At 56.5% G+C, this 13,080-nt stretch overlaps 1 protein-coding gene across 2 annotated transcripts; it reads right to left on the bottom strand.

Moving 5' to 3' along the window:
- Window positions 1-381: 381 nt before the first annotated feature.
- ASPHD2 (aspartate beta-hydroxylase domain containing 2) lies at window positions 382-12,848 on the bottom strand. Of its 2 annotated transcripts, none has more exons than XM_040250983.1 (4): window positions 12,804-12,848; window positions 7,924-9,023; window positions 2,702-2,815; window positions 382-2,182 (listed from the first exon to the last, which is right to left on the bottom strand). In XM_040250983.1, exons 2-4 carry the CDS (start codon window positions 8,729-8,731, stop codon window positions 2,073-2,075), a joined length of 1,032 nt encoding a protein of 343 aa, XP_040106917.1. In that variant the 5' UTR covers window positions 8,732-9,023; window positions 12,804-12,848; the 3' UTR covers window positions 382-2,072. The 2 variants fall into 2 exon arrangements, with proteins under 2 accessions (XP_040106917.1, XP_040106918.1); XM_040250984.1 differs by lacking the exon at window positions 12,804-12,848 and having other exon boundaries at window positions 382-1,250; window positions 2,069-2,182; window positions 7,924-8,840.
- Between the last annotated feature and the right edge of the window lie 232 nt (window positions 12,849-13,080).

Genomic DNA, 13,080 nt, shown 5'->3' with positions numbered 1-13,080 from the left:
TTCCTCCTCACCTGTTTCTCCCTAACTGCTCAGAACCCCCGTGGTGTCAGGAAGGGGACCGATGTCACTGCGTCTCTATGGTGAAGGACAGTGACTGGCCCAAGCGAGTTCCCAGCACTGAGTCCCGACTCAGTTTTTCTGAGGCAGGGTAGGGTCCTGGTTCTCTACCTGGGGCTGACGCCTGCAGTTCCTGAACATTCCACAGGTCTGCTCCTTCCCTCTCCCCCAGGATCAGAACTACACTTCGCTTCAGTCACTGAATGTGACCACCTTCAGGGTCCCACCTGTCTCCATGACATGATCCAGGAACCAAGAGCCTCCAGCTCAAAGCTTCTGCCCAAGTCACGTCTCTTTCCCCACACACCACCTTCACCACGTCACTCTGGTTTTCAGCAAGATCTTTTATTTACCTCCTGGTCCCCAGCCGCGTCACGGAAGCACAGGCAGCTGGGGACGGGTGTGGGCTGCCGGCTTTGTAGACAGACAGCAGTCAGGATGCAGACAGATCATGCACCTCAGTGACTCTTCAACAAGAAACTGGAGGAGGAGGAGAAAGACTTCGGGCGGGGCAGAAATCTCTGCCCTTTCCTGCATCCTAATCGCTGAAAAAGATGTGTAGAAAGTGTACTCAAACGCAGACATGGTTTCTTGATGCTGGACCTGGACACGGGACAAACTGTGTGTTCCATGCCACTCCATGGCTTTATCAGCCCAACTCTGCAATAATACATTATTCCAAAAATGCCTCTCTCGTGTGGCCGGTGATGACTCCTTTACACATGGGCTGACATGGGGCCATTTCCAGACTTGGTGCCATAACCCAGCCACATCCTTCACAGGAGACCAACAAGCCAGCGTTGAGACTGTGGGTCCTTTGGGTCTGCAGGTCGCCCAGGGTCGAGCACACGCTGGCTTGAGGGGGGCCGGAGCCGTGCCCTTGTGTGGTGACAGGCACAAGGCCGACCCCAGCGTGATCTCCGAGCCCAGCATTTGAACGTTTATGTACAGACAGACAAATGGAAAATCACAGGCAGCAGAACTCCAAAGCGAAAAACAGACACATCCTGGGCGGACCTACGATTCCCAGTTTTGCCAGAGAGAGGCTTTTCCAGAACGTCCCCGGAGGAGGGAGGCCTTGCTCGCCCCACCTTGGCGCCCATGGGCCAGCCTGGTGGTCTGAACGCTCAGCGCCGTGGACTCCACACAGCTTAAGTGGGGAACCTCCCGGGCCCGATTTGGCAGTAGGGCTTCTGTAGGCAGTGAGGTAAGCGAATCACACATTCAGAGACAGATCCGAGGGAGCCCCGGCTGGGCTCTCGAAGGAGAAGAAGACGCCAACCCCGGCTCTGTTCGGAAAGCCACATTTACAGAGAAGCCTCTGGTCCCGCCAGCCCAAGGCTCTTGCCGTGAGCGAGCTCATGGGGCTCGGGGTGAGGTGAGCGATGGTGGGCTGGCCCTGCCCCTGACCAGGGCCACCCTGCCAATGCCGCAGCTGGCCGGGGCCAGGTGGCGATGCTGACTGCAGACTGCGCCCTGCCCTGGGGCAGCGGAAGGGCCCCAGGTGACGTAACAGCAGCAGAGGCCATGCTCGCCAGCTCTCTGCTTTGCAGTTTTTTGGTTGTTTTTTTGTTGTTGTTGTTTTTTCCTCTTAAGATGACCACAAGAAGATTTATGTTATTACATTCAGACAAGTAACCGTTTGGCGACTCTACTTCAGAGCACTGACAAGACCAAGTAGCAGCGCGCGTGACACCAGACAGCAGGGACACCGGGCCTCTGGCTGCAGCGCAAAGGAACGCGCTTTTAGGCAGAAAGGAATCGCAGAAGCAAACGATGGGAAGGGGGGGAAAAATCTAAGGAAATACAAGCTGGAAATTCCCTACTGTTCAATAACCAAAGGAAAAAGGGACCCAACATGATCTTAAAACACAAAAGTCCCAAATGCGAGCTCTCGGTTGAGGCAGGTTTCTGAGCATGGATGGGGTCCACACGGAGCCGGGGGCTGGGCCGCAACCCCGTCTACGCAGGCACATCCACTGTCACTCCTGGCGACTCCAGCGCGACCAACGTTCTCATCGTCCCGGAGCAAAGATGAAATCCAGGGCCTGCCGCTCGGCCGCCGCGACGTGCGGGTGCCACAGATCCACCATGAAAACCACCCGCGGGCCGTCCTCTGCTGAACCTGGAGGAGGGGAGGGCAGGGCGGCGAGAGGAGAAGGTCAAAGCGCCCCGAGCCGGGACCACGGTGGAGACGGACCCACGCGGGCAGCACCCGGGCAGTGACCCCTCCTGCCCCCTGGCACAGAGCGCAGGCTCGCCTTCTCCCTGAACAAACCCTAGGAGAGGGCCCCAGAAGGTTCAGAGCAGAGCGCAGAGCACGTTTAGGGCAGGAAAGCTACTGCATGCTCTCCTCCTGTGGCAGACCCATGACATCTGTCCAAGCCCACAGAACGAACAGCAAGGGTCAACCTTCATGTAAACTATGACGCAGCCACTGTTCACAAACGTGCCACGGCCATGCAAAATGTTAATAAAGGGAAAGTATATGCAGAGGAAGGTCACATCAAGGGGGCAAACATTCTGGACTTTCTGCTCAGTTTTTCTGGAAACCAGAAACAGCTCTAAAGAGATAAAATTGAAGTACATGTAAGTATATACATGTTTATATTTAAAGGCGGCCACAGAGCAGACAGGTACTCACCTTCGTGGAACGCAGTGTGTAGGAAGGAATCATCGAAGAGGAGGCAGCGGCCTTCTGCCCAGCACTGGGGCTCCCCTCCCACCACCAGCTCACAGCCGCTTGGGGTTTTCAGACCTGGGGGAGAGGAGAGAGGAGAGGATGAAGAGGGGCAGGACCAGGATGCTGGAAGTCAGGAGGGCAGCCTCGGCGGGTTGGGGGGTGGCACTCAACTTCCGAAGCCCCGCCTTCCCCCTCCCTCACCCCTCGGGAGCCCCGATTGCAGTTTGCTAGGACAGAGCCAGGCTGTGCACCCAGACACCCAGAAATGCTCCCTCCTCCCGTGGCTTAATCTGCTCTGGGCCAGGGACACCTCTGATTAAAGCACAGACCGACTGAGGCTTGCACCTCACCTGGAGACTCCTGAAGCCCAGCCGTAGGACCCCTGGAGGTTGAGGCAGGTGGGATCAGACCTCCACCTGCGCGAGAGGCAAGGGCTGCTCCAGCTGAGAGTAAAGATGCTAAGACCCTCAGGGTGCCCCCCCCTTGGGGTCCATCGCAAGGCCTGAGCATGGCATGTTCACAGGCCAAGTTTCCCCAGCCTCACTCTGGGAAACTGGAGACACCCCTAAAGAAACGTCGAGCTTTGAGAGGTAACAGACTGACATCCTCAGAGAGGGAGCCACTGTGTTCAACACAAGTGCGGGGCAGGGGGCTCGGGTATATAACCCCGGACACGGCGTCTGGTTGAAACGCTGCTGTGCGTACATGTTCACGCCCCCATCTCCAACCTGAGCGTCTGAAGGGCGCTGGGCCCCTGGCACTCTGGTTGCCTAGGCACCTGTAGCCACCTAACTGATTCGGAAGAGGGTGAGTGGGCCCGACCTGGGAGGCAGCGGGCCCTGCAAGAGGCGCTGGCATGGTGGGGTTCTGTCTCCTGTGTCCCAACCTGACAACCACAACCCTGGGCCAGTCGGCACCCACCGCTCTGATTTAACGTCCCCTTGACACACAGGAAACAGCTTCCGAACAGCCTGAGGATTTCATGTACCCCCTGAACCATCAATGGATGGCTCCAGGAAGCATGGATGGAGGCAGAATTGAAACAGAGGCCATGAGGAGGAGAGGGCAAGACAGAGGACCTGGGGTCAGACAACCACATTTATGTGCTAGGTGACTTTAAGCAAATCCCTCCACCTCTCTGAGCCATAGCTCTTCGTCTGTAAAGAGGGGCCGTGGGCGTACTTGCCTTCCAGGCTATGCGACCAGTGTCCTTGCTACCAACCACCAAAGACTTACTGCGAGCAGGGGTTTGCATTAAACATACACTTTACAGACATCACTTCACATGCTTTCCAGATGCAGTAACTGAGCCTTAGGGAAGTTCAGTGACCAGCTGGGAGTGCTATTCAGCCCTGAGGGAACTGAAATTCGAACCCCAGTCTGTCTGGCTCCATGGAGCAGGCTGGTCTGACACTAGACAGTATGATGGAAGTGTGAGCTGACAGGTCAGTAGCAGTGATGCTAAGCGGTTGTCAATTTCCCCGCAGACGCTCAGTTTCAGCTCTCAATAGTACATTCACTGGCTCAGCTGACAGTCCATTCTGCCTCTGGAACCACCCTCTCCCACTACAGTGACAACTGCTGGGGGAGGTCAGGGTCGTAAAGGGGTTCAGCCTGCCACTCACTGGCTGTGATGGAGAGCCCCGCGGGCCACATCCTTCCGTGTGTCCCCTCACTGCTTGGTTCGGGTGCAGAAGGCCTTTAGGAATGGGTGGTTCTCCGCAGGGACAGTCCACCCCAGGGTTTTGGAAAGGAGCTCCCCTCTCTCTGGGTAGTGATTCACTACCAGTCCCCACAGTACAACAGAAAGACAGCCTGGCTTGCGCTTCCCAGCCCCAGTTCCCTCTCCTCCTCCTCCCTCCCCTGTACCCCAGCCTCCCTGCGGCCCACCATCCCAGCTAACTGCCAGAGCCAGCCTGGCTGGCAGGAACAGTCAGCACCCCCACAGACAGAGTATCTGGGTGGCTCCTGGGGATAGGCCCCCACACTGCCTCGGCAGTCCTGCGTCTCCGGCCTCTCTGGCTTAGGGCTTACTGCTTTGTCTCCACCGCCCACGAACAGAGACAAGAGATAGGAGGAAAAAGGGCTCTGTCCAGCGAGGCCCTGCCTCAGGAGGCTGGCAGCTGGCCTGCAGGGCGGGCAAGGCAGACACGAGCTGACCCACTTGCATCACCATCCAGACGGCCAAGAACACCAGCAATACTCACAAAGGGACGAGAGCCTGACTGGGCTTCCCGACGAGAATGGGCACCTGCCTCGTGGCTAACATCTGCCTGGTTAGTTCCAGAGGCGGTTCCCTGGAGGTCTGTGGTAGTGGCTGGGAACACTGCAGCCCCTACGCACTGCGGGGTGATGGCTGGGCAGCGTGGAGAGGGGTTAAGTGATGCCACGTCTAGTGGAAGCTTGGAGCAGGCTCGGCAAACTTGTGCCAACTGGAGGCGCTGGGGCTGCAGTCACACAGAGAAATGACACCCCCAGGCCCCATGAGGACAAAAGGCAGAAAAGGAGGCAGGGGTGGGTGTGCATTTCCAGGGCACAGTCCCGGAACCGCAGGGGCCTCCCCACGATGGCCAGGTTAACTGGTGACAGTGTGGCCACCAGCATGTACCAGGCCCTCCCTGTCTCTGACCTCATGCTCCAGACCCTCCAGTCAACACACAAGGTCACATGAGTCTCACACACCCTGTTTCCTTTCTGGGTGGATCATGTAGGCAGGACAGAGAAGAGAAGGAAATGGCAAACCCAGCCCTGGCACTCGCCCTGGCCATGGCACAGCCCACGCCGGTGGGCCGCCTTCCAGCACCGCCTGCTGTCCAGGGTGACACGGGTGACCCAGTTTCTCTGGTGGCAGGAGGCACTCGGGGAGGGGAAGGACAGGTCATATAGAGGCCCGTGCAGACACGTATTACAAACACACGCATTACACGGCACTGATACACAACAGGCATTGATACCCAGGGGGCAGATCCCGGGTGCTCTTGCCACCAGCCCTTCCTGCTCACACTGCCCGGAATTCTGCCTCAGATGCCCTTCCCCACACACCGCTCTGAAGCTTTCCAAAGACAAGGAGAACCTTTAACAAGAACAGCATTGCTTCCTGTGCCCACAGCCTCAATTCCTCAGCCTGACCGGGGTGGGGGGGGGGGGGGGGGGGGGGTGCCCTGTGGTTTGCTCCCACCGACTGGGCCAGCTCAGCCCAGCAGCGGACTTCCCTGCTCCAGGGGACAGCTCTTCCCTCGCTCTGCCCGAGTGGTCCCTGGGTCCCATGGGGTCAGATCCTTCTCCCCAGAGCAGCCCAGCTGCAGCGCCCGGGTCCCCTGAGCTCAGAGCGCATCCGGGTGCATTGCACAGAGACTTTACTGACCACGACCATCACTTTGGACGATCATGTAGCGTCTCTGATTAACCAGAGCCCCCTTTACCTGACTGCCCTCCACCTGCCAAGCACTTAACACGCAGGACATACTTCTAATCATCCAATCAGCCCTCCAGGTGGGTACTACCCCCACTGCAGAGAGGAGAAGACGGAGGCACAGCTTCAGAGCCTCCCCAAGCCGCCTGGCAAACGGGCTAAGCCAGGATCTGAGTCCAGGTGTGTGTGCTTCCGGAGCCTGCACAGTTTCTTCTGTCTCCTGGGGGCGGGACCACGTTCTATGGATTAGTTTTTCACACTGCCCAGCACACCGTTTGATCATTAACATCCTAGCTGCCATTTATCGAAAGTTGTTATGCGCCAGGCGCTGTGTCAAATGCCCATGGAAGAACCTCTCAACATTCCTGTGAGTGAGTACTATCTGCACATCTTACAGATGTGGAGACTGAAGCCCAGAGAGATACAGTTACTGTGCAAAGTCTCACAGCCGGCCATGAAGCCAGGCCACTCCCTCCAGGGCCCCGATCGTGTCCTGCTTTTACTCTTGAACTACTCAAAACGGTGTCAACTGCCTCAATCTAATTTTCTTTTTCTTTGAAGCAGTAAAGCCCTCTGTCCAATCCTCACAGACAGAGCACAGGAGGAGCAGAGGGGCCCCGGGGAGAGGGGCTCAGGCCCGCCCCCCCCCCCACCGCCGCTGGCAGCCCCAAGGTCCCCTGCGGAGCCCAGTTCTGATATCTCTGCTCAAGCCCATCCTGGGCTCCTCCATGTGCTAGTCCCCCGTCCGCGCCACAGGTGGGGCGGTCACACCACTAAGCTGGGCCTCCCCCAGGCTCTTCTGGTGTGGGATGCTAACCTGTGGCACCGTTGCCCTGGTAACCAACATGTTATCTCGACTCACCAGGGAAGAGGCATTCTGGAGAACTAATATCCCTCTTCACTGAGTAGCATTTGAGCCTGCTTTTATCGAGTACTCACTCTCAAGAACACTCCTAACTCCAGTGTTCTTGCCTAGGAAATCCCACGGACAGAGGAGCCTGGCGGGCTATAGTCCATGGGGTTACAAAGAGTTGGACACGACTTAGCAACTAAACAAGAACACTCTCTAGCGGGCTCTGCTTGAACAAAGGCTTCACAACTCACACTACCAACATAGCTCTGTAAGAAACGGTCTTTTTTACCTCCAATTTCCAAATGGGGAAACTTGAGGCCCAGAGAGGTGGACTGACTTGTCCAAAGGAACCCAGCCAGCTCGTGGTGGAGCCAGGATGCAAACACAGGCAACCTGACTTCAGATCCTGTTCTGAAAACCACTGCTACACACACTAAACCTATTACCAACCTCCGTAGAGTCTGAACAAAATCAATGTAACACCAAGCATCACTTCGTCCTTGTGATTAGGAAGGCACTCTGGTTATCTTCCAGCCTCCTGGACGTCGTGACAAACCTCCAGAACCACTTCAATAGCCTCTGGCTCTAGAGCTACTCTGTTCCATACAGCAGCCACCGCCAGATTTTAACTTCTGGATTAAAGTAAAAATCGAGCTCCTTAGTTGCACCGGCCACGTTTCAGGCCCTGGACAGTCACATGCGGCTGGCAGCTCCCCGCCTGGACAGGGCAGACAGGGCCTCTGAATGGAGCACCTGTCACAGAGTAGGTTGATACTGACCATGCCTTTCTTTTTTGACTCAATCTCTGCTGCCAACACTGTGTACACTTGACCCATCGATTTTTGATCAGAGTGCCATGAAGTGCGTAGCTTTCCTGGGGCGGGATTCAGGACCGGAGGCCCCGCCTCCGCCACCTACCTAAATGGCACCGGACGCGGATGTTGGTGGGGCCGTAGTGCTCTGTGATGACGGTGCCGGGGCTCAGCACAGAGAGGCACGCGTTCCCAAAAACATTGTTGCCAATACAGGTCCGAAGGCTTCCCAGCAAGCGGTACGTCCGTGGGCACTTCCTGCAGTTCCGGGGGACGCAGACCCCCTGGTTGACCAAGTGAAAGGTGACCCACTCCCCGCTGGGGGTGCTGTTCATCTTCCAGCCCTGCGGGAGGCTGCAGTTCGAGAAGGCTTTGTACAGCGTCTCAAACTCGCACAGGATGGTCTGGAAGTTGCGCTCCAGCAGCTCCACGTCGTGCTTCTGCGCCTCCCGCGAGAAGTAGGGCGCGGTGGGCAGGTCGGGCAGGAAGAAGACCTCAGGCTTCTGGATGGACGGCCGGCTGCTGAGGTAGCGGCCCTGCTCGCGGATGCCCTTGTGGATGCGGCCCATGCCGGACCACGAGTAGCGCTTGGCGTATTCCTGCAGGTTGTGGTAGAGCTTCTGGTTGAGGCCCTCGCTGTGGCCGCAGCGCACGCACTCGGCCGACTGGCAGTACACGAAGCCGTTCTGCAGCCCCGCCGCGTCAGGGCCCTGCATCAGGGCGTTGACTGAGGCGTAGGCCCGGGGCTGCTCGCGGCCCACGTGGTAACAGTACCACACGAACAGGGCCAGCAGGCAGGCCACGCTGACCGCCGCCGTGGTGTCGCAGTCCCGCACCGACTGGATGCCGGCGGCGATGCAGTCCCTCAGGCCGTCCAGCGACCAGCCCCAGGCCACCAGCCACTCGAGCGACATTTTAGGGGGAGCTGACGGGGTCTGGAGCGAGGTCAGACGAGGTCAGTCCTCAGGGGTCCCGAGGGCACTGACGCCCTGCAGCCTAGCGCCGGGGGCGGGGGGCTGCCTGGGCCGGCGGGGGCATGGCGGCCGCGGGTCCTGGGCTGCTGCTGCGGGTGGCATGGACCGACCTCTGCGCCCACCGCTCCAGTCCCAGCGGGAGTCCCTGCGGGCGGGGGGCGAAGGAGTGGCTTGAGGTCGCCTTAGGACGTGGGGCAGGTCACCGTGCAATGATTTTTTAGGCAATCCAAACCTGGGATTGAAAATAATAATAATAAACCGGCATCAATTTTTACACTCAGAAAAGTCCTCAACTAAAATGCAAAAAGCCCCAGATCGTTTTATCAGATCCCTGTTGGAAGAGGACACACTTCTCATCTTGTGCATTCTTCCCCCATTTCCCAAAACGCCAGTTGTGTCTAATCTAGGTCAAGTACTGTTGGATAATTGCAGCAGTCCCATCTGTTTTGTGTCATCCTCAGGAGGAGCTATGATCCCCACTTTATGGATGAGGAAACTGAGGCTCAGAGAGGTCCTATAACACCCCAGTTCATGCAGTGGGGGCGGGTACACAAAGCCCATCTCACCTCAAAGCAGGATCTACTGCCCTACTCTTGTAAAGAAGGTATGTAATAAATGCTGCATCTCCCTAAATCTCTGTAATGGAACTGCCCGACCAGGGACTGAACCCTCACCCTCTGCAGTAGAAGCTGGGAATCTTAACCACTGGACCAGTAGGGAAGCCAACTCTCTTGTAGTTTTTATTAAAGAGAAATCTGGATTCAAAAGCATCTTACAAGTGGCAAAGGCACTTAAAACCTCATGTTCTCCTTTTTACTTTCTCTTTCACAGCACTTCATCATTCTTGTTTATTTAATCTCTTGCCCTTCTGACACAGGCTGGGCTTAAATCAAGCTGGAAAAGCAAGTGGGCTCCCTGGGGTCAATCCGTGGCAGACACTGGGCATTTTCTGTCTACTGGCTTGGGAGGCTACCTACTGGCCTCACTCATGGGATTATGAAGTGAAACGATGGACAGAGTGAGGAGAGAGAAACAGAAACCCTTTCTGGTCTCTGCCTCCAAACCAGACAGAAGCGCTTTACCTCGTAGCTCACTTATGTTTCGGGCCAACGTCTAGCATGCTTATTATCCTAATAATCTAAAAGACGATCAGAGCCCAGCTGTCTCATTGCCAGCTGACATATATACACTATTGATACTATGTATAAAATAAACAGCTGATAGGAACACACTGTATAGCAGGAGAACCCTAACTAATGCACTTTGGTCACCTAAATGGGAGGGGAATCCAAACGAGAGGGGGTATATGTGTAAGTCTGGCTGCTTCATCTTCCTGTGCAGTAGAAGCTAACACAACATGTAAAGCAACTCGACTCCAATAAAACTAAAAAACAAAAAAGCCCAGAGATGCTTCCCAGATGAAACTCTTTGTCCACCCTCTTTTTAATCAGAGAACAGCCAGGTCTATGTTCCACTACATGTGTAGTAACATTCTCTCATCTCGAGGAGAATAATTCTGAAATTTTGTTTGGTACTACCCTCTCTCCTCTCCCCCAGGAATATGAGAAGGCAACTAACAAAAACAGGAAAGCTGTACCCTCCCCTTTCTCTGGGGACTAAATTTGGCCTAAGCGTTCTTGCAACGTAGCAGAAAGGCTAAGAACCCAAACTGGGCAGGTCACTCCCCTCTCTAACTCTCAGTTTGCTCATCTGTGTGGAGGGGAATGACGGGTTGAAAGTGCTTATGATCAGGTCATCATCTCACGACTTCTGTGACATTGGACTCCCATCTCTAGGAGCCTGCAAACCAAAGGTGGGCCGTCAGGGACAGGTCCCTCAGCAGTGAGAATTCCAGCAGCCAAAGGTAAACTCTTGTGGCCACACACCTCAAGGGACTTTTTCTTTTGTCCCCAGACATGCAGAACCCTTAGCTTCTCCTTAACTCCCTACTTTTTATCTTCCCAGCTTAGGTTGAATCACTTGACTATGATATTTAGTAAGTCAGAAACACACATGCTGAATATTCATGGACATTTTTTATGTTTCTAGGAAAAATACAAGAGTGGGGAGGTTAGAAGCTAAATTTTTGTCCTCACGCGTCCTCCATATTTCCTCACAGGTTCGGGAGAAAGGGAAAGGCTGGGTCCCTGAATGGAAAGAGCCCCTCCCCAACCCCGCCCAGGGCCCTGGTCCTCCCATCACTGGCAGCTGTTTCCTCTTAAATACCAGGGAAGGAAAATCCTGCAGAAAGGTGTTTTGCTTGCAAGCCTTCTCCCAAACAGAACCCCAGGATTCTTGAAATTCAGTGTGAAACTAACATCTGTGTGATAACAAGCACTTTTACTAAAAGGATTTCCCCCCTCACTGAGCTGAAGCCCTAATTGGAACTTTTACACCCAGTCTCTCAGGAGGAAAGATTTTTCTTAAAGGTTCCAAGAGATGATTATAATTTAACAAACACCTGTTTAAGTGTTCCTTTCCATCAGCCTTGCCTACGGTTCAAATCAATCAAAATGAAGACCCCCGGGGACTGGGTGGATGACAGGGGCTTCTCTCTACTGGACACCCACACTGCTAACCCTCCCCACCCCACCCCCAGAAAGCCTCATTGTGTACAACGCCAGCCATGAACGCTCCCTGGGCTGAACTCAAAACAAAACACAGCAGAAGCTCCTGCTGCCCCAAACCCCAGTTTCAGACCCTGCTCACGAATTCACAAACAGTACCGAGCTCACAGGACTCCACACCTGTCCCTTACTTCTAGCCAAACTATCCTGGCAGAACCTAAGCCCAGAGGTAGATTAACAAGCTCACAGCTGAAACGTGACACTTAAATTAAACCTTTACCTTTGCAGGGTGATTGGCAGTTTATCAAGCACTGGCTTATTGACCATCTGACACTCGTAGACCCCAGCCCTCCAGCTGGGAGGGCATGAATGTCACCAAGCTCCATCCCTGCCCTCCCCCTCCCTCCCCACCCAGCGCTTGCCTCAGTCATTTTCAGCTTTCTTTGCACATCTGTTCCACTGCTGTCCTCCTCAGGGAGGGGGACACCTCATTGCTGTCCTTAGTTTAATAACTCCAGATCTTAAGTCACTCGGCTCTGGGGAATAGGGTCTGAATTTGTGGCCACTTTTGGGTGAACAAGTCCCATCAAACACAACTTCGGGTACAATGAGTATCTAGGAGAGAGACTCAGCTCGAACCTGGTTAGTCCAGTTACATCACCAGTTCAAGAGGCTGCCCAGTGCTAAAGAGCTTTTGCTCACTCTCAGGGTATGGTCAGGCCACCCTAGAAGACCTCCAAGGAGCAGGGCAAGAAGCGTGAGGCATGTAACCAGGAGCCTGCCCAGGGCCAGCCCTCTGCTGCGGAGAACCCCAGACCTCTCCTCCTCACTTTCTGGGCCAGCTTTTTCAGCACCCACCCACTCAGGAGACTAGGGGAAAAGGGGAGGACACAGGATAGGTTAAGACAGATGGTGACCACCAGGAGGGCGGGGGCGGGGGGCGGATGAGGAATAGGACGATGACTAGAGTATTGACAGGAAAAGTGGGTGATTAGGGAAGACGGCTTAAGGTGATACCTCATGGGACAGGTGAGGGAGGGTCACCACGGGAAACGGGGCAAGTGGGTGATGCACAGGGGTGGGGGGAGGAGGAGAGCAAGCACCGGAAAAAGACCAAGGAGGACGGTCACCGAGGAGGGTAATGCGGGTGGGGTGTGAACACGGCAGACAGGGTCGCCAGGGGCCACAGGGAGGAAGAGGAGGATGCCCGGGCCGCGAACACTGCCAAGGCGGCGGCGCTCAAGCACGTAGCTAGCGCTGGGCGGCTGGGGGCCCCTCCGCGGGGCTAGGATGCGGGGCGCTGAACATCCTCGGAAGCCGCACCGCCGGGAGTGGGGACCGTGGGCCTGCAGCCGCCCGGCCCCCGCCGCCTCCTCCCCGTCTCGCAGCGATCGGCCCGGCCGCGCCGCCCTCCCGCCCCGCAGCCCCGGGAGACCCCCGCTTACCTGTGCCCGGGCGCGCGGGGCGGAGGGGGCGGCCGCTGGGGCCGGGGCGACGCCGCCGCCCGAGGGCGCGGACGCCTGGACGCCCCCTGCCCGCGCCGCGGAGCCGCCGGAGCCGGAGCGGGAGCGGGAGCCGGAGCCGGAGCCGGAGCCGGAGCCGGAGCCGAGCCGGTTCCCCCCGCCGGTGCCGACGCCGCGCTGCGCTCCGCGGGGACCACAACTCCCACAATGCCGCGCGCGGCCGGGCGGCTCGGGGAAGGGGCGCGGGCGGGGCGGGCAC

The sequence above is a fragment of the Oryx dammah genome, unplaced genomic scaffold (genome assembly GCF_014754425.2).
Source record: "Oryx dammah isolate SB20612 unplaced genomic scaffold, SCBI_Odam_1.1 HiC_scaffold_12, whole genome shotgun sequence".
NCBI classification, from domain to species: Eukaryota; Metazoa; Chordata; class Mammalia; order Artiodactyla; family Bovidae; genus Oryx; species Oryx dammah.
This window is presented reverse-complemented; position numbering and strand designations above follow the sequence as displayed.

Excerpts from the sequence above, each read along its gene's own strand:
- ASPHD2 (XM_040250983.1), bottom strand. The coding sequence starts at position 8,731 with ATGTCGCTCGAGTGGCTGGTGGCCTGGGGCTGGTCGCTGGACGGCCTG. Across the intron at positions 2,816-7,923 it reads CCGCGTCCGGTGCCATTTAG|GTCTGAAAACCCCAAGCGGC; the intron begins GTAGGTGGCGGA and ends CCTCTCCCCCAG. Across the intron at positions 2,183-2,701 it reads ACACACTGCGTTCCACGAAG|GTTCAGCAGAGGACGGCCCG; the intron begins GTGAGTACCTGT and ends CCCCTCCTCCAG.